The sequence below is a fragment of the Capricornis sumatraensis genome, chromosome 4, assembly GCF_032405125.1.
Source record: "Capricornis sumatraensis isolate serow.1 chromosome 4, serow.2, whole genome shotgun sequence".
Classification (NCBI taxonomy): domain Eukaryota; kingdom Metazoa; phylum Chordata; class Mammalia; order Artiodactyla; family Bovidae; genus Capricornis; species Capricornis sumatraensis.
This window is the reverse complement of record NC_091072.1, coordinates 22,427,882-22,447,826: the sequence shown is the minus strand read 5'-3', so window position 1 is coordinate 22,447,826 and position 19,945 is coordinate 22,427,882. Positions and strand designations below refer to the sequence as shown.

General features: G+C 36.6%; 1 protein-coding gene across 2 annotated transcripts in view; it reads left to right on the top strand.

Moving 5' to 3' along the window:
- Positions 1–19,945, top strand: part of SGCZ (sarcoglycan zeta) — a 420,641-nt gene that overhangs the window by 348,117 nt on the left and 52,579 nt on the right. The window contains exon 4 of one of the 2 annotated variants that reach the window (XM_068971225.1): positions 16,944–17,066. The exons of the other annotated variant lie outside the window; for it this stretch is intronic. Within the exon in view, the coding sequence (XP_068827326.1) occupies positions 16,944–17,066 (123 nt within the window). The remainder of the gene's footprint in view (positions 1–16,943; positions 17,067–19,945) is intronic. 2 annotated transcript variants of the gene reach the window in all.

Below are 19,945 nucleotides of genomic sequence, written 5' to 3'. Positions count from 1 at the left end.
GAGAGAGCAAGCTAGCCAGTAGTCACTTCCTTATGTGCGCTCTATAGTCTGGCCCGCTCAGAGGTATTTACGGAGTTATACGGGGAAGAGGAGAGGGAGGAAGTAGACAGAGGTGACCAGGAGGATAAGAGAGAGGAATGAGAAGGAGAGAGACAAATCCTGCCAGTAACCAGTTCCTTAGGTGCTCTCCACCGTCTGGAACACACAGAAATTCACAGAGTTGGATAGAGAAGAGATGGGGGAGAAAAGAGACAGAGGCCACCTGGTGGAGAAAAAGGAGAGTCCAAAGGAGAAGAGAGTGGTCAAGCCAGTAATCTCACTCTCAGGTAAACTTGGGTAGTGAAGTTTGGGTTTTTAAATGAACAAAATTGACAACAAAAACCTAAGAGCAAAGGTTAAAAATCTAGAGTAGAGGTTGGATTTTCAAAAATACAATATTAAAGAAAAGAAGCAGAAGGAAAAAGGAGGAAAGAAAGAAAGAAAAAAAAACAAGAATTATTAAAACAAACAAACAAACAAACAAAACAAAACAAACAAACAAAAAAAAACCCACCAACAACCATCCAAAGGCTATATATGGTGTTTGCCTTTAAAAAAAAAAAAGACTTTTTTTTTAATAGTAATAATAGGTTATAGTAATAAAAATTAGAGGAGAAATAGAAGACTTAACAATTTAAAAAAAGTTAGAAAAAAAAAAGAAAAAAAAAGGAATGATTTTAAAAATAGTAAAAATATATCTGGCCCTTCTCTGATGTTTTGGGCCGTGTGGGATCACTTCCAAGGTGGTTCCCTCTGTTTAACTTCTTCCGTTTGCTGGTTTTTCAGGCTCACTAGTTCAGTCGCGCTGTGGGGAGGGGGGATGCTGCAAACAAATAGCACTGTCGTGTGCTCACAGTGTCTCAGCCCCGCTTGACCTGTCCCTTCTCGCGGTGGACAAACCGCTCCGGCTCTACGATGCACAGCCGGGAACCGTCTGGGGCCGGCCCTAGGCTGCGTGCACTTCCCGGTCCAAGCCGCTCAGGTTTGGCGCTCAGGCAGCCCTCAGAGGCACAGATTCGGCTGGGACTGCGCTTTGTGCCCTTCCCAGGTCCGAGTAGCTCAGGAGTTTGGCGAGCTTGATCGCCGCGGCTTGTCACCTTTTCTGCCGCTGCTGCTCAGCTTTCTGGGTGGACCGCTGGCGGCCCCCGTGGGGCAGATTGTGACTGTCCAGCACCCCCAGAAGTCTTAGCAAAGAAGCCCGCTTGCAGTTAGGTAAGTAAAGTCTCTCCGGGTCTACAATTGCCCCTTTCCAGTCCTTACGGCTCTGGCTGCCTGTCCCCGGCGGGGGATAGTCTGCAGCCGGCTTTTTCCGTTCCGTCCTTTGTTCTGTGCTCGGTCCTGGCGGTGTCTTATGTTCGAGCTTTTCGTGCGGTAGCTATCCCACAGTCTGGTTTGCTAGCCCAAGTTAGATCGTTCTGGTTGCGTGTGGGGCGTTCCTGCCCGATTCTTACAAAGCACTGCAGCCCGCGCCTCCCGCGCGTCCCTGCCCTGCCCCCACTTCCCAATGGCGGATGCAGGCATCTGTGCTGCTTTTCCGCTGGGGGAGTTACTGTTGGGCTTGTAATCTCTTGGTTTTAATTATTTCTTTATTTTTCCTTCCTGTTATGTTGCCCTCTGTGTTTCCAAGACTCGCCACAGACTCGGCAGGGAGAGTGTTTCCTGGTGTTTGGAAACCTCTCTTCTTAAAATTCCCTTCCCGGGACGGGCTTCCCTTCCCGGGACGGGCTTCCCTTCCCGGGACGGAGCTCCCTCCCCACCTCCTTTGTCTCCTTTTTCGTCTTTTATATTTTTTCCTACCTGTTTTTGAAGACAATGGTCTGCTTTTCTGGTTGCCTGATGTCCTCTGCCAGCCTACAGAAGTTGTTTTGTGGAGTTTGCTCAGCGTTGAAATGTTCTTTTGAGGAATTTGTGAGTGAGAAAGTGGTCTTCCCGTCCTATTCCTCCGCCATCTTTATGCTCCTCCCGCTAATTTAATTTTAAAACTGAAAGTTGTATTCCAAATTCAAATGTGTACTCCATGAAGTCTATCTACTTTTCTCCTTTATAGTGGTTTATGACTTAAATAGCTGAACATAATGCTAGAATGATATTAAGGTAATATTGAGAAACTACTGACATCAGTTCATTCTGATCTAATTAGTAAAAATGAAAAAGAAATAAAGAACCAAGTAAAATAAATAAAATATTAAAATTGCTTAGAATTCTGGAATAAAGTTCAAATATCATATTGAATTTATTCATAGTAGTTTACTGTTAATTTTCATTAAAGAATGCTTGGAGGTAGCAAAGCATTTCACATCTGAATGTGATATTACATTTTTAAATGTGCATATTTTGAAAAGAAATATTAGATATTTAGTTATAAAAAGTGAAGTGTTTAACAATATGTAAATTATGTGTTATTAAGAAAGAAATTCAGATTGGATGAGGGTATTTGGTGGTTATTATCAAAGAGGATGCTATTAGCAAGACACAGCAGTGTTCTTTTCCTTCTTATCATTTATTTTCCTTTAAATGTAAAAATTTACTGAAAAACATAGTATTACTAATTTGCTAAAGAAAAACAATAATATTATCTATGTTCTGTTTTGACTATAAAGCTCCACCCAGTTAGAATTTTCAGACGAAATATAGCAAGTATCTTCTTACATAAGTGGTTTGCTTTTAAGAGTAATTGATTGATGGCATTTCCTCAGCAGGTCATACATATTTTGTATTAATAAAATACTGTGTTTGTAAAGTACATATGACTCAAATATAAGTGGTTTTGCTTCTGTTAGCCTTCTTCTCTTTTGTTTATAGGCAAGGGGTTCAGTATTCTTTTAGATAAAGTACAACTAAAATTAGGATGAGAAATCCTACAAGATACAGAATCCAAACATTCATAGCAAAAGAATAGTAAGAGAAAGATATATAAATGTTGACTGTAGAGTTTTCCACACTCCGAGGAATTATCAAGGTTAACTTCTGAAGAAAAACACTTGGATGATGTTATAGGTAATGTTAGTTGCTTCTTACCCATAACTATTCTTTCCTTCTCTTTTAGTAATACAGTCTCAAGTCTCAGCCAGGCATACGACTATTCAGTTCAAGACTATTTGTCTCCCTTACAATCAGATGTGCCTGCGTTCTAGCCAATGAGATACAAATAAGGTGATTTGTACAATTTTAGATCTGTCTGTTTAAAAATTGGAACTACCCTCTTCTCTCTTGCTGCTCACTAGAATGAGATTCATTATATGTTTGTTGAAATGAAGTTTAACTTTCAAAAATCAAGTAATTTTAATAATGAAAAAAATACCACTTGCATCAAGGTTCTATTCAGAAAGGTGCTTCTTTACAGAATTTATAACATTATTTCAATCATTCATAATCTAGAATTATACCACACAGTGAAGGAATTGATAGAAAATGGTCCTTAAATTCTATACAGTTTACTGTCTCAAGGAGGAGACATACAAACACAACTTTCCTAAACAAAACGTAGCTGACATTCTTGTAGGAAAAAAGAAAATGACCAGCAGGACCTATGTTGGTTTCCAAGCTGGAAGTGTAGTTTGAGAGGGGCAGAGAAAAAAGTAGAAGAAGCCTGTATCCCCAAGACCGTCATATCTCCATTATAACTGTGGACCACATACCAAACACGTATCAGAAAAATAAACACCCTAACAAGCATTCTGATACATGGGAATATCCAGAATGAACATTTTGGAAATGTACTTTCAACTCTTTAATATGCCTGCAATAAATGATGACAAAAGAATTTGTCATACCAGTTTTTCAGATATCCTAATAATATTCTGTTTAATTTCATCTTCAGATTATTTACATTCTCTGAAAACCAAAAAGCTATTTCCAGGGAAACACACATTGAGGGTTTATGCTGGAGAGGGAAATTCAGACTAGTATTCTAAATATGCTGCTCATGTGACTATAAATTTTTTTTTCATGTTTAGCTGGATAATCTGATAACAAAGAGTGCTTTGAATTGGCAAATCTCCTTGGAGTTTTTAAAAATATATATACTAAAGTGAATGACAATATGTTGAAATGAATTAGAAGCTTCATTTTGGGTGATAACAATGTAGGAAGTTACTTTAGGTGACTCTAAAACACATATTGTTTTAAATACCTATTTTGAAAGGGAGACACTGGGCATGAAAAAAAGAATACATACTGAGTAATAGATCAGGAAATCAGAAACTTAGAAATCCATTTTGCAAATTATTTTTAACAAATTCAAGTGATCTTTACTGAAACACATTTAACTGCCTAAAGTATCATAAATAACACAAATATTTAATTAAGTAAATGATTTTGTTATATCCTCACCCCTAAACATTACTAGTATATCCAAAAACTTAGCTTGAGCATAGGGGAGTTTTAGTTATTAACAATTGTTCTTGAATATTTTAAAATATCTAGGATACCAAGAAAACTTTCTAGAGACTAAGTAAGAATGTTATGAGAAAGATGGATGGAGGGGGAAAGTGGATCTTAGTGAAATATTATTTCTTTTTGTTAAAATCTGAAAATCCTGTTACCTTTTTTAAACAATTCATTAGACTGCCATTTTATTGAGCTGGAAGAAAGCAATGGGTTAGAGCAATGCTATTTCTGAATTAACTGAGCTTTTTGTGTTAACTAAATGATTCAGTCTTTATTCACTAACTGTGCTTTTGTCATTCTTCTATGAAAATAAATATTTCAGTGTATTTACCTCATTCTTTGGGGTTCTGTATCAGTCAGGGGCTTAGAAGGAAAAATGGCACAGTGGGAAAAAGTAGAAGTGGGAGCTGAGATAAACCTTAAAGGTAGAGGGCTAAACTATTGGGATAAATTGAGGTCCTAATCACTGAAAAAGGAAATTATTGAGGAAAAAAATCATTTGGCAAGTGTGTAAAAATCAGTTCTTATTAAGATGCACTGTATTTCAGTGCCTCCTAGACATCTATAAAGAGTTGTTTATGTAAACTTAGATTTCCAGATAAATATTAGCACATATGTTAGAAATTCTGGATTCAACACATGCATGTTACTTACAGCCATGATCCTGGATGAGAAACCCAAGATGAATGCAGAAATGAGAGGAATAAACAGAGAATTTCCTTTGATTCTTTTTTCTTTTTGTTTTCCTCTGTACACTTTCCACCCAGAATACAGTTTAAGAGTCATTAGTCTGACCTCTGAAGCATGTAAATGTTTAGAGAATAGGAAGAAAAGAAGAAAGCAAGGATGCAGGCTGGGAAAATATGATTGTGAGCCAGTAACAATGCCAAGAGTGTGGTTTATCAAGTCTAGTGAGAAAAGCTCTTAAGGAAAAAGATATTGAATGCATCAGCTGCTACTGTAAGATGAGGTTCAGGGCTATTAAATTTTGAAAAATAAGGTTTATTCCAAATCTTGATAAGACCAATTAGAGTGAGTAGTGAGAACCTGAATTGATTGATCATTTGAAGTGGAAAAATTTTGTAGTCCAGGTATATAACTAAGCTATTGATTAGATATTATAGATTGAGAAGATACTTAAATGCTATAAAGCCTAATTAAAAAGAAAATTACTTCCTCTTAGTCAATATTAGTTCATGCATGCAGTGATAGACTCTTGTTGCCGTAACAACCATTAGGGTGGGGTACTCCATTTTAGAAAGTACTGAATCTCATTGTGCTCTAATGAATTTTCCTGTAGGTTTAAGTTATAAAAATACTTTTATCAAACCCATGTTGCTGTGGTGGAACAAGGGCTTCCCTGTGGGTCATATGGTAAAAAATCTGCCTGCAATGCAGGAGAACCAGGTTCGATCATCAAGTAAACGGAACTAAAATCTAACAGAGTAAGCATACACAGGGAATATGAAGTCTAGGTTACATTATGTTTTTAAAAAGAAAATATTTTCTCTTTAAAATATTTGTCTTTTCTTTACAAGCTGTGCTGTTTAAAGTTACTATTTAAAACTGTACCTGTGAGTATCTATAGATTGATTGTGGTGCCTCTAGTAAGGAAGCAGCACAGATAAGCCTAATCAGACAATCAATATAGATTTTGGTTTATCAGCCTTGTATAATTGTTTAGTAATTCGAATATACTATCATATCCTTGGATACAAAACACTTTTGTTCTTTATTTTCATATACTCAGCATTTAACCTAATATCTGAAATATAGTGAATGGTTAATGATACTTTTAAGTTGCTGATAATTAATACTTTGAATCATATAAGACTAAAGAAACATGGTTTAAATACCACTTCAATATAAGTGAATGCTTCTTAGTGTGTAACTTGTGTCCAGGACAAGGGTATATAATATATAAGATTATAGAAGTGTTATTGGAAGAAACCATTATCATCTAGGTGGCATTGGGTAAAGAATCTGCCTGCAGTGCAGGAGACACAGGAGACATGTGTTTGATCCAAGGGTCTTGAAGATCCCCCGAGGGAGGGCATGGCAATACACTCCAGTATTCTTGCCTGAAGAATCCCGTGGACAGAGGAGCCTGGCTGGCTACAGTCCATGCGGTCACAAAGAGTCAGACACTGAAGCAATTGAGCATGCATGCATACACAGCAATACAATTGTATCATATTGTGTACAAGGTCACAATTGTAGACCTTGGACTATACAAAACTACACTTGGATTGAAAATCTGGAATCAAGAGTCATTCTTGACTATCGAAGCAGTTTGTTAAATTCTTAATCATTTAATTATTTTTCTGTAGATTCTTTGTTAGTCTTTGAATAAATTCTTATATGAAAATGATGACAGTTTTTCTCTAATTCTTCTAATACATATATCATTTAGTTTTTGTTTTCTAAAGTAGAATTGATATTTGTATATTGACCTTGCATTCAGAGACCTTGATACATTGATTTCCCAATTGTAAGGATTTCTTTGTGGATTCTTTGGATTTTCTATAGATGAAAACATGTCACCAATGAACAATCTCATTTTGTTTCTATCCTTACAATCCTCAAAAATTACCAAATCATTTTCTAGTTATATTTCACTGATTATGATCTCTAGAACAATGATGAATATAATTGTTAATAGTAGGTATTATTTTCTGCTTCCTTATATTGTAAGAAAAGCTTTCGGAATGTCATTAGGTGTCAGGTGTTTAATAGGTTTTTGTGGATCCCTTTATCAGATAAAGGAAACGAAGTTTAGTTGATGGTTTTCTTATAAAGGGGCTTCCCTGGTGGCGCAAAGGTTAAAGAATCTGCCTGCAGTGCAGGAGACCCAGGTTTGATCCCTGGGTCAGAAAGATCGCCTGGAGGAGGGAATGGCAATACAGTATTCTTGCCTGGAGAATTCCACGCACAGAGCTCTGGCAGGCTACAGTCCATGGGGTCGCAAAGAGTCAGACATGAATGAGTGACTACACTTTTCTTATGAAGAGCATTGAATTTTGTCAAACAATTTTTAAACCTATATGAACCAATCCTGTCTTTTCTGTTTAAAACTTCAAAGATAGTTAAATACATTTACTGAATGTACAATATAAATCACTCTTACATGCCTGGGGTAAACATAGTCTGCTCATGTTTTACTTAGCCTTTTTGATTATAAGTAAAATTATACTGTAGTATTTCATGTGTTATCTCTATAAAATTTTTGTGTCAGAATTATACGAGCTTAATGAAATTAGTTGGGGAGTATTTCCTATTATACTGTTCTCATTAAAAGATGCATTATTCAAATTAATTCTTTCCTGAATAGTATAGACCAGAATCTGTGTGTGTGTGTGTGTGTGTGCGCACGCACGCATGTCTGTATGTGTGTATGTGTGTATGTGTAAAGGTTTAAAATTATTTTGTAACTTCTGTATTATTTTATACCATACTTTATTATGCTAGAAGTGCTCAGGTTTTCTGTTTATTCTTTTTTTTTGAGTCAATGTTGTAAGTAATATTTTGCAGGCATTTTTTTCAAGTCAAACAAATTTGCAAATTTGTGGGTATAATGTTCCTATAAAATATTTGTAACTTTTGAACATCTATAATATCTGTATTAATGTCCCTTTTATTACTGATATATATGGTTATATTTAAATCTTCTATTAATTAATTTCACCATAATTTAGTCAGTTTTATTAGTTGTATTAAACCTGCTTTTGACCTCATTGACCTAGTATATTTTAGGTTTGTATTATATTTCATTAATATCTACTCATTTTTTTTCCATTTACATTTTGAGGATATATCTTTTGTTGTCTTATCATTGTTTTCTAGCTTCTCAACATAGATGTCTGATAATTAATTTTTAGTCTTTCCTAGCCATTTGAAGCTAGACATTTTGTTGTATTGACTTACCACATTTTACAAGTGTTAATAGTAATAATATTGTAATCATTGTTTAGTTTGAAACACTTTCTAATTTAAATTAGATGTGCATCTTGCTCATTTTAATGTGAATTTCTTAATTTCTAAACATATGGGAATTGTCAATTAACATTTGTTATTTAAAACAGATTGTACTGTGGTCAGATAAAAATCTGTATAATTTTCATACTATAATCTGTTAAGATTTGCATTAAGCAAGAGTAATGATATACTTTTTAAAGTATTTGATAGAGTAGATTGAAATAAAATCATCAATTAAATATTCAATTATTCCCCAATGTATATAAGTCAAGTTGTTATGCTAAAAGCTTTATACTTATGTAATATAGTATGACAATTATATTTCAATAAAACTGGAAAAAATATTCAATTGCAGAGGGGCAAAATATTTAAAGATTCAGTGCATGACCAATATGTCAAATTTGGTTAAAAAATATATTAATTCTCTCATTAATGTTATTACTTTTTTTCTACATTGCTAAGAGAAATATCTTATAATCTCCCATCAACAATCTGCATTTGGTTATTTTTTCTTCTAGTGTTGTCAAATATTGCTTTGTTTTGACATCCTGTTTCTATATCTATAATAGTTTCAATTGCTAAGTATTCACAATAAATCAATTGTAATAACTTCTAATATGTTATTAATGCTTTTTAATCTAGAGATACAGGGCATAGTTTTTCCTTTTAATTATACACTGATGAACTTTTGTGATGAAATGCAGCAATGCTTAATGGTGAAAAATTACTAAATTTCTGTTGAATAAAGATGAACATGACAGAGAGAGAATGCATAGAAACTTAAAGTAAAAGGGAAAACCCAATACAAAATTTGTTAACCTTTCAACGTGGATGGGGTGGGTGAGTAATTTATTGATTTATATAAATGGAAAGCTTGGAGCTTGAACCATATATCTCTGGGTCCCTAGTTAAGCATTAATTTCAGAAGTACCATTCTGCCCTTTTATTCTGTTTCTGCCATGTTTCTCCTTTCCACTGACTGGCTGAATTCTCAGGCAGATGTTCTCCATGTTGAGAATATTGCTAGCCTTAAAAGCTTCAAGTTTACATCATGCTAAGTGTCTGATCTCAAAAGAAGAATGTGCCTCTTTTTCAAAACCTAGAGCAAAGTCAGGAGAGCATTTAAGTTACATGCATGTGTATAGATTAATTTCTTTGGTCAGAGAGGATAATACCTTATGAGAACTGAACCACTTCTAGAGAGAGAGTTGGCCCCCACGCACCCATTGACTCACTATGGGGAGTATATTGTCAGTAAAGAAGATTGAGGATCAGGGGCACAAAAAAAGATGTTTACTTCAACAGTAATCAGGGAGTTGTAAATTGAAACCATACTGGTATACCTTTTAACACTTAGATTGGTAAAAATTAGTCTTTTAACATTGAGTGCTTGCAATGTTGTGGAACTACTGGAACATTTATGCTTTCTCTGTAGGGAATGTAAATCAGTACAACAGTTTGGGAAAAAAATTACTATCTAGTAAAATTTGAAGTACACTCTACTGTCCAGCCATCCCACACCCAAATATAAAACCTGGAAAACTCATGCCCACATGTAAAAGGAGATATGTGCAAAATGTTTATAGAATCACTGTTACTGATTCTGATATTCTAGAAACAACCTAAAAGATTGTCAGTGGAAAATGGATCACCAATTTGTGATATATCCACATGATAGAATATAGCGATGAAGATGAATAAACCAGTGCTACATGTGTGGAAATAATGAATTTCATGAATCTAAATTGACAAAAAATAACCTAGTCACTGAGAAAATATAATAAGATAGCAGGGTGTGCATGTGTGTGTTGTGCAAAACGTGCAAAACTAAGAAGAAATGTTTGAAGGCACAAAAGGTTGAAAACCAGGAGTGATAAAAACCCTTTTCGAGACAATGTTGACCTCTGGTGCTCACTGAGGATGAAAGGACAGGTGATGAAGGAAAAATTACAGCGAAAGCTTCCCCTATTTTGGAAATAGTAGGTATTTCTTCAACAGGGTGATAAGTAACATTATTTATATAATTATTATATGCATACATTTTTCATAACCTTTTAGAAAAGGAAGATGGCAAGCAATAGTACATGACCATCGATTAGCAAGGAAATGATTAAAAAAAAAAAAAAAGCTCAGAAGTACAAATGGTGAAGAGCCATGGGACTTATTTCAACTTAAAAACACACTTCAACTGAAGCATTGCTGTCACAAGGCATCAGTCTAGTCAGTGGATGGTAGGGATTTCCAGGGAGAGATCAAGGTGAATATAACCTCAGAGTTCATGTACCTACCTAATTGCTAGTGGAAGAATGGCTGCTCCTCCAATTACAAAGCAGAGGCAGTACCTGGAGGCCAGGAGAAAGAAACAAAGACTCATCTCTGACCAGATGACATGAGAATTGCAGGTGTCCTGGGCTCAGTAGCCCTTCTGAGACAAGCTTCCCAGCTGGGCCGTGAGGACTTTTCCTTTTTGCTGCTGCTTCTCCTCTTTTCCCCCCAACACACTCAGAGTACATTTTTCCATGTGCAAGATTTTAATGACAAACATATAAAATAAACTACAGGCTTATTTTGGTTTATATTCCATGAAAGCAGCTTATTTGGTTCTGTTTCAAACTTGGTTTTGCTTTTTTCCTGACCCATGATAATTCTAAATCAGCAACTTTGGAACGATGAATGTAGTTGACTAGATTGAATCTTGTTTTAGTTTTTCTTGTGGGAATTTTGAAACTTTTAATAATCTTCTTCTTCAAGGCCTTGAAAATATTGACAGACATATAAAATTAGAGTTATATAGGGAGAAAGAATTCATCCTGCTATGCTTGAGGAAAACACACCAGAGATAATCAGACATATCCATTTTGATTTTTGCCTTGTTTTCTCTAAATCAGTACTAAATAGTACCAAGAGGCCCCATGGAAATATATTATTTGAGCCCCATTAGAGATTTCTATTGAAGAAAATTTTCCAATTCATGTCTTTGACTGAGTTAACATAGAAAATGCCAAGTCAGTAGGTAAATTAATGGAGCCTCTCTACTTGTCAGCAAAACATGCCTTTGACTACTGAATATGACTGTCAGAAATATGAATATTTCAAAAAGGGCAGTGGAGCCATCTCTGAGGGAAATAAGATACTAACATTGTTGTTGTTTTGTTTGATTTTAAAGAAACTATACAGAATATTAAATGGACTAGGGAAAATATTCAGATATATATTGAACACTTCAATCCTTTAAAGACACCTATTGTCTTTCTTCTGTATTTCCTCTTTCTTTCCTGCCAATTTTCTTTTCTTGTTCTTTTTAAAATTGAAGTGTAGCTAATTTACAATATTATGTTAGTTTCAGGTGCACAGCGTAGTGTTTCAGTATTTTTGCAAGTTATATTTCATTAAAGGTTATTACTAGATAATGGTATGATTCTCTGTGCTGTGCAATATATCCTTGTTGCTTATCTCCTTCATGCATAATAGTTTGTATCTCTTAATCACAGACCACTATCTTGCCTTCATCTCTCTCTTCCCTCTGGTAACCACTAATTTGCTTTCTATATCTATGAGTCTGTTTCTGTTTTCCTGACATGCATTCCTTTATTTTTTAGATTCCACGTGTAAGTGACATCATACAGTATTTGTCTTTTTCTGTCTTATTTCACTATGCATAATAATTTCTCGGTCCATGAGTACCCATTCCCTTCTCCAGGGGAATCTTCCCACCTAGGGATCAAACCCAGGTCTCCTGCATGGTAGGCAGATTCTTTGCCATCTGAGCCACCAGGGACACTCATCTAGGTCCATTCATGTTGTTGCAAATGGCAGAATTTCATTATTTTATGGCTGAGTAATATTCCATATCTTCTTCATCCAATCATCCATTGATGTACACTTAGGCTGTTCCGTAGCTTGACAATTGTTGCTATGAATATTGGTGTGAATATATCTTTTCAAATTAGTATTTTGGGGATTTGGGGATATGTACCCAGGAACAACCAAAAAGATTTTCAGGGGAAAATGGAAATGCTTAGTCATGTGGCAGTTCGATTTTTTAGTTTTTTGAGAAACTTCTGTACTGTTTTCCACAGTGGCTACACCAATTTGCATTTTCACCAACAGTGCACAGATTACGTGCATGCTGCTTTGCTTCACTTGTGTTCGACTCTGTGTGACCCTATGGACGTAGCGCACCAGGCTCCTCTGTCCATGGGATTCTCCAGGCAAGAATACTGGAGTGGGTTTACCATGCCCTCCTCCAGGGGATCTCCCGACCCAGGGACAGAACTCGGGTCTCTCACTTCTCCTACAATGGCAGGCGTGTTCTTTACCTGCAGCGCCACCTGGGAAGCACCATTCACCAATAGGCACATGAAAAGACGTTCAGTATTACCAGAGCATTTTCTCGGCTCAGTCTGGGTCACAAGCCAAGGCCGTCACAAGAAACCTGGAGGCTCTAAAGCAGTCTTCTCTGCCCTTTCAAACTTGCCTTGAGGGCAGACCAGTGAGCACACCCCTTGCCATCAGCGTCCAGGCCTCCCAAAGCCCTCTTCTCTCCCCCAGTGGTCCTCTAACCAGCTGGTCTTCCCCACAGCAGATCCCAGGACCCAGGCACCCAATCAGAGTGTGTCCACCTCTGTATTCTTCCTTTCCTCTGAGTCACTCCCAGGGAGCACAGGTCCAAATCACATGACTTGTCTTCCCTTGCTTCCTGATTACCTGCAAATTGTCTTAGAGCTTGGTTGTACAGCAGCCCTCCTGCCAGTTTCCAGTTAGTTTTCAGTGAGAAGTTTTCCACATGGAGACGTGTTTTTTATGTGGTGATGGGGGGAGGTTGACGCCATCTTGATCAATCCCCATCCTTTCTTCTTCTCTGCCTCATTGTTCCTTGTTTGATTTTGAAGTTGCTGACGTGAATTTCTCAGAGAAGCCTGGACATTTTAGTGAGCAAGTTGTTGTTTTAAGATGACTAATAAAATGTAGAACTGCCTGGATAACTCATCTCCCATGATCTGCCTGCTAAGGAACCAGAGCTCTTTACCCAGAGACATTCAAATATGTTGCTCTCCTGCATCTCTGAAAGCATCTTTGATTGAGATAAGATGGAAATGGGTATCACTGCCCCTCTGAACAACTGGATCCTAAGGTGACATAGCTTAGAGAATATGAGATGCTGACTTTTGAATTATCTGAATAAGAGAACACAAAGCATGTTCAGTTCAGTTCAGTTGCTTAGTCGTGTCCGACTCTTTGCGACCCCATGAATTGCAGCACGCCAGGCCTCCCTGTCCATCACCAACTCCCGGAATTCACTCAGATTCACGTCCATCGAGTCAGTGATGCCATCCAGCCATCTCATCTTCTGTCGTCCCCTCCTCCTCCTGCCCCCAATCCCTCCCAGCATCAGAGTCTTTTCCAATGAGTCAACTCTTCGCATGAGGTGGCCAAAGTACTGGAGTTTCAGCTTTAGCATCATTCCTTCCAAAGAAATCCCAGGGCTGATCTCCTTCAGAATGGACTGGTTGGATCTCCTTGCAGTCCAAGGGACTCTTAAGAGTCTTCTCCAACACCACAGTTCAAAAGCATAAATTCTTCGGTGCTCAGCCTTCTTCACAGGCCAACTCTCACATCCATACATGACTACTGGAAAATCCATAGCCTTGACTAGACGGACCTTAGTCGGCAAAGTAATGTCTCTGCTTTTGAATATGCTATCTAGGTTGGTCATAACTTTTCTATAATAAATTCAGTTTCATATAGCCTAATATATTAACTTTAAACATAAACATTCACAACTATGCTGTATGTGTCCAATTACATATATTAACTGCTTTCTATTTGCAGAGAATGAAAGCAATGTATAGAAGCACTGTATATTCAAAGTTATTTTCTGACTTAAAATATTTACTTACTATCAATGCATTGCTAATTGCTTGTAATTTTGCCTTCTGTAATTATACTAATATGCTGAATAAAGTGTAGTCTGATGTATTAATTTATATATCTATTAGTCAATTGGATGAGTCTGCCTCCATTTATTTACAGCCTACATGCCTCTCTTCTATTCCAGGTGCATGAATGTTTGCTCAACTGCTTATTTTCTTGTGCTTACTTAAATGTAATGAATTCAGATATCAACTCATTTCACCACATCCAGACACTCAACTCATAAAGTATCTCCAATATAACAACATTAAGTATTTGCCAAGAAAATTCCTGGGGTGTGTGTGTGTGTATGTGTGTGTGTGTGGTATATGTGGATATATGTGTACATAAGCACAGTGATCTTTGTTCAATGTCGTTAAGGTCAGTGATATATTATGTGGACCAATTTATCCAGTAATTAAATACATTTGCAGGAAGCAAGGCTTTATGTGTACAGTATCTGTAATATCTTTAGGCAGTTCATATTTAATGTATGCTTCAGTGCCCAGAAGATAGATTGAAACACAGAAGCCTCAAAACCCAGAAATCACTTTTATCAGCACTTCTGTACTCAAGCATGACTTTTTGAACATCATCCATTTGAGTTATTACGGTTCAAAGATTAAAAGCTCAATACAGGGAAGTTAGACCCTGATTATAAAAAAAAAAACACACACAATCAGCTGAATACAGGCTGCTGAAATAATGTTTACAAGATCAAATGCAATGACTTTGAACATGAACAACAGGTATTCCACAGTTTCTCCAATATTACCATTAAATCCTGTAAGGAAAGTTATTTACTTAAAAAAAAAATAAAAAACAGACTTTAAAATACTGTTCATGCTGTTTGGAACTTGATAGCTTGCATGCTTAGCACAGTTTTAAAGTACTTAGCATTGTTCTACTTGGAGTTTGTCACACTTCCTTTGTAGATCTGAAAACATGTAAGTAGTTTCAGAATATGAGAAAAGTTTCCTGTTTTCAGAGAAATTATCCCACGTTATCAGGGTATGTAAATTAATGCCTTCATTTTATTAAGGGCTCCTAAGAAGCTGTAATGGTGGGAGGTGTAAGTTCCTAAAGCCCCCAGACCGGTATTGAGAGTAGTTCTGAGGTGGGGGTGAGGACAAGGAAAGGGGAAGAAAGTTCTAAATGCCTACTAGAAGCTAGAGATAATTTTAAATTTGGAGGTTATTTTGAAGTACAAATATAACCTGTTTTGAACTCCTGGGGGTCATATAGCTAACAAAACATGATAGTACATCGTCTTGGTCCATTCAGACTGCCATAACAAAATACCATATGCTGGGTGGCTTGAACAACAGAATTGTATTTCTCACTGTTCTGGAGGGAAGTCCAAGATTAAAGTGGCAATAAATCCAGTGTCTGGTGAGAGGCCGCTTCCTGACTTGCAGACAGCCGGCTTCTTGTGTCTTCACGTGGCAGATTACACACAGGGAGAAAGCAAGCTCACTTGTGTCTTTTGATTAGGGCACCAGCCTGACACATGAGGGCTCCATTCACATGACCTAATTAACTTGCAAAGATCCCATGTCCTAACACCATCACATTATGAGTTAGGATTTCCAGATATGAATTTGGAGAATCCACATTCAGCCCATAGCATATGTAGAGAGAAATGAAAATAGGCGCAAAGTGTGCTGTGCCCAGGTCCCTGAGTGGACAACAATGTATCTGACAAGAGTTTCTGCTGTAGATAGCAGAGGAGGGATGGTCCAAATCTTAACAAGAGATAAAGATATAGATGTATATGCCAAATGCAAATGCCAAAGTAAATAAGCCAGTGTTATGGAAATAGCAATTCCCTACCCCCTGACCAGTTTGCTCTTCTTGCTGAAACCATGCTGTCAAATTAATTATGTTTTTTTTTTAATATGGGAGCTGGCTTTGTGGATTGTGGGTGGATTAATATGCAAAATGGTCCAACAAATTGAAAACATATTTTCTACTACATGATACAATTATATTTATTTAATATTACATTTTAATAATGAAAATTATTGATTAGAAGATACATTGGAGAACATTAAATATATATATGCTATATCACACATACACTTACAATATTGAATCTAAAATGGATTCATATTAGGTAGTAATAAAGAGTAAACAAATGTCAATATTAGTATCTATGAAATGTTGAATAACTAAAGGTTCACAATTTCCTTGCACTATAGCAAGTATAAACACTATTGTCTACTTGCAGAGAGAAAAATGAGAGTCCTTCTGTCCACAAGTCTATGAAGCCTCTAGCACATGCCAAGTAAAATGCCAAGTCTGCAGGCAGCCACCAAGAACAGAGCAAACATCGTCTCTCCTTGTGTACATGCAAAGATTTCCCAGCTGGCTAAACCCACAGACTTTGTCAGGCCTGTGTCAGGGATGTAGATGTCAAATATGTACCCGACCATCCTGGCCCAGCAATATTCTACCAAATTAGAACCCTGAAAGGATGGTAATTTTAAAATACTAATTTAGGTATAAAACATACTGTAGAGATTAAATAATATATGTATTTCTCTTCTTTTTCTAAAAAAAAAAAATACATGTTCATGGTTTCTTGTATACAAGATTCATTTTTTAAACCTTTCCTCTGACCATAGGAGCTGATGCTGTGGAAGCTCAGTGTAAAAGATTTGAAGTGAGAGCGAGTGAAGATGGCAGGGTGCTGTTTTCTGCAGATGAAGATGAGATTACCATTGGGGCTGAAAAGCTGAAAGTTACAGGTACTGTAGATGGAGGTCTTGGAACATTGTTTACTTCCTGAAAGAATATGCAACTGAACAAGAAATGACTTTTTAATATCTGTGGTTCACATGCCAGAAATTGAGTCTCACATAATATCATGGTATAACATCATTTGATTTTCCAATAGTAATCAAACAGAAAGCCCTAGGTTGAGGTTGCAGAAAAGACTTTAAATATATTAGCCTTAGTGATATAAAAGCAAAGCTGCATGTCTCAGGCAGGGTTAGAGGGAGGAAATTGAGTATGGATGGTAGAAGATAAGGTGGGGTACAAAGACTCAAGGTGATAGATAAATATAATCTAGAGGTATTATTTAAAAATAAAAGACATGCAAAAGAAGATCTAAAATGTAAATAGCAACTGAAGTAGAGGGAAAGGTTATAAATAAACTGAATTCTTGTTCTTTGGGGATATAATTGTCTTCCAAAGCATATAAGTCAGGAAATAGTGCTAATTACCTATTATTGAGACATTAATAAAGTCATTATTCTAATATTAGGGCCATTAGTGTCAACCACCAGCTGAAGTGAAAAAGTAAAAGCGAAAAACAAGAAAATGGAAATTTAAAAGCAGTATTGGGAATAGGGGAGAATTTTACTAAGGCTATTTTAAGCAGTTTAAGAACAATATCTTTTGAATTATCTGAGTTATAACCACAATAACATGTTATTTTGCTAAAATATTTTAGAAATATTAAGGAGGCCTATATTTAAAAAATGAAATACGTGTGGCCTAGCATTTCCCAAATTTGAGTTTGGGGACAGTTCACGGGATACCTGACATATCTATTTAGGTAAATGGGGACTGTAGGCCATTGAGAGCAGTTTACATTTTAAATGACCTCAGCTCTTGGGCTATTTGGGTTTAATCCTGCTTCTAACACTCAGTATTTTGAGTAAATTCTATGCTGTCTATTTTCTTAAATCTAAATGATTGGAATGATAATGATTATTAGTGCTCAAATTCTGTGTGTGTGTGCATGTGTGTGCACGTGCCTATGTATGCCTGTGTGTGTTTAGAATATCTTGGACACATAATGAAGACACTGTGAAGGTTAGCCTTCTATTTTTATTAATAATGATAATATTGCCAATATCCCAGATAGGAGGGCTTGTGTGTATTTCAAGAAAGATACACAAGTAGATGGCAATTAAATTCAGCAAGGATTGCAAAATGGGGATCCTCACTGGGCATCTCTGGTCTGGCTCACAGTCTACTACGACCAGACCTACTGTCCCCCAGGGCCTTCTGTCTTTCTTCTGTGAGTTTGCTGAGTAGCTGGAGTGTGCACGACTGGGCTCGTGTTTGGACTGGTCTTCATGACCGCCTGTCAGCCTCATTCTCTTTCTAAAAACTCCTTGGAAGGTCAGAGAAGAAATCACGCACATGAGGTAAACACTGGCTCTCCTAAGTCCTGAGTTGACAGTCAGGGAACCAAAAGCTTTTTTATTAAGTGAAAAAGCATAAGGATTTGGGCTGACAAAGGGCATAGACAAATCAGAAAGGTCATTGACTATCGGGCCCTTGGTGATAATATTTGAGTTGCTAGTTGACGGGCAAGTCAGGAACCAGGGTAGCAATGCACTTAGGAGGATTAGGCATTTGTGATTTTAATATTTAACAATTTTTGCACATTGGTAGTACCTGCCAGTTATCAGCTTTGATATTGATGTAATCCTCATAGCTCTTAGGATATTGCACTTATCCAAAGCTTATTTCATCCATGTTCAGATATTCACATTGAGTACTTTGTATTCATAAGTAAAGGGAAATTCCAGAGCACTTAGCAGTGTTTATGATCTCACAGAATACTAACTTTTTCTGATCTTTATATTACCTTGATTTTCCTCATAACTGTTGCAGTGAAATACTTTCTTCACAAAATTAGACCCATTACCTAGTTGTGTTTTTTTTTTTTTAATTTTTCTTTGAGGTAAGTAGATACTCACCATATTTCCTCTTTCTCTTGGTAGCCTGGCAGCCATCCTTGAACTGTTAATTGGACTCTTAAGTCAGAAGAGAGTGTTCTCTGAAAAAACTCCATTTCTCTGCTTTTTGCTTAACTGTGTTTGGCAGGCATCTCTGCTGACCTAGTCACTTTCTCTCTTTCCTCTCTGTGTGCATGTGTGTAAATGTGTGTGTGAAGTAAGCGTGGTACACTGTATCATGTCTACATGGTTAGATCCATGTATCTCACTCGAGCTCTCTTTTTCCATTTTTCCCTGTCTCAAATGTACACACACAGCTTTGAGTTTTTTCTTTGATACTCTCTTTTGATCTGTATTATCTCAAAAATTGATTAATCAGTTTTATAATATATTAATGTATCATATGACTCCAGAAGATGCTAAATAATAAAATAATTTGATTCTGAGGTCCTTAATTACAGAATCCAGGCAGACTTTTGTAAAGGATGGTGGTTTAACACAGGAGGGAAGAATGAAAGCATTTGTAATAAGTAACCCTGGCTTTTCAACCATTGCAGATATGCAAGGGTCTCCACATCATTTAAAAATAAGTGCTAAGTTGAGGAGTACTTTAACATGATTAGAATCTCTCCCAGAACCTAGCCACACTCCTGTTCCTTACAGAAGAGCCCAGATACATCCACGGACATGGACACAAACATATTCTTGGGTGCATTCTCAAATTCCTGCAGAGTCCTTTACTCCATTACCAGAATACCACATATGAACTTTGTCATGGCTTTATTTCTTCCTGTGATACTTCTAAAATAAAGGAAAATAAAGTTATCAAAGGAAAATATGATTGAGAATTTCCTGTGCTCAGAGGAGAAAACTGCATAGCACAGCATGCAATCTAAGGGCACCAGGATTGATTAGTAACCTCATATGTA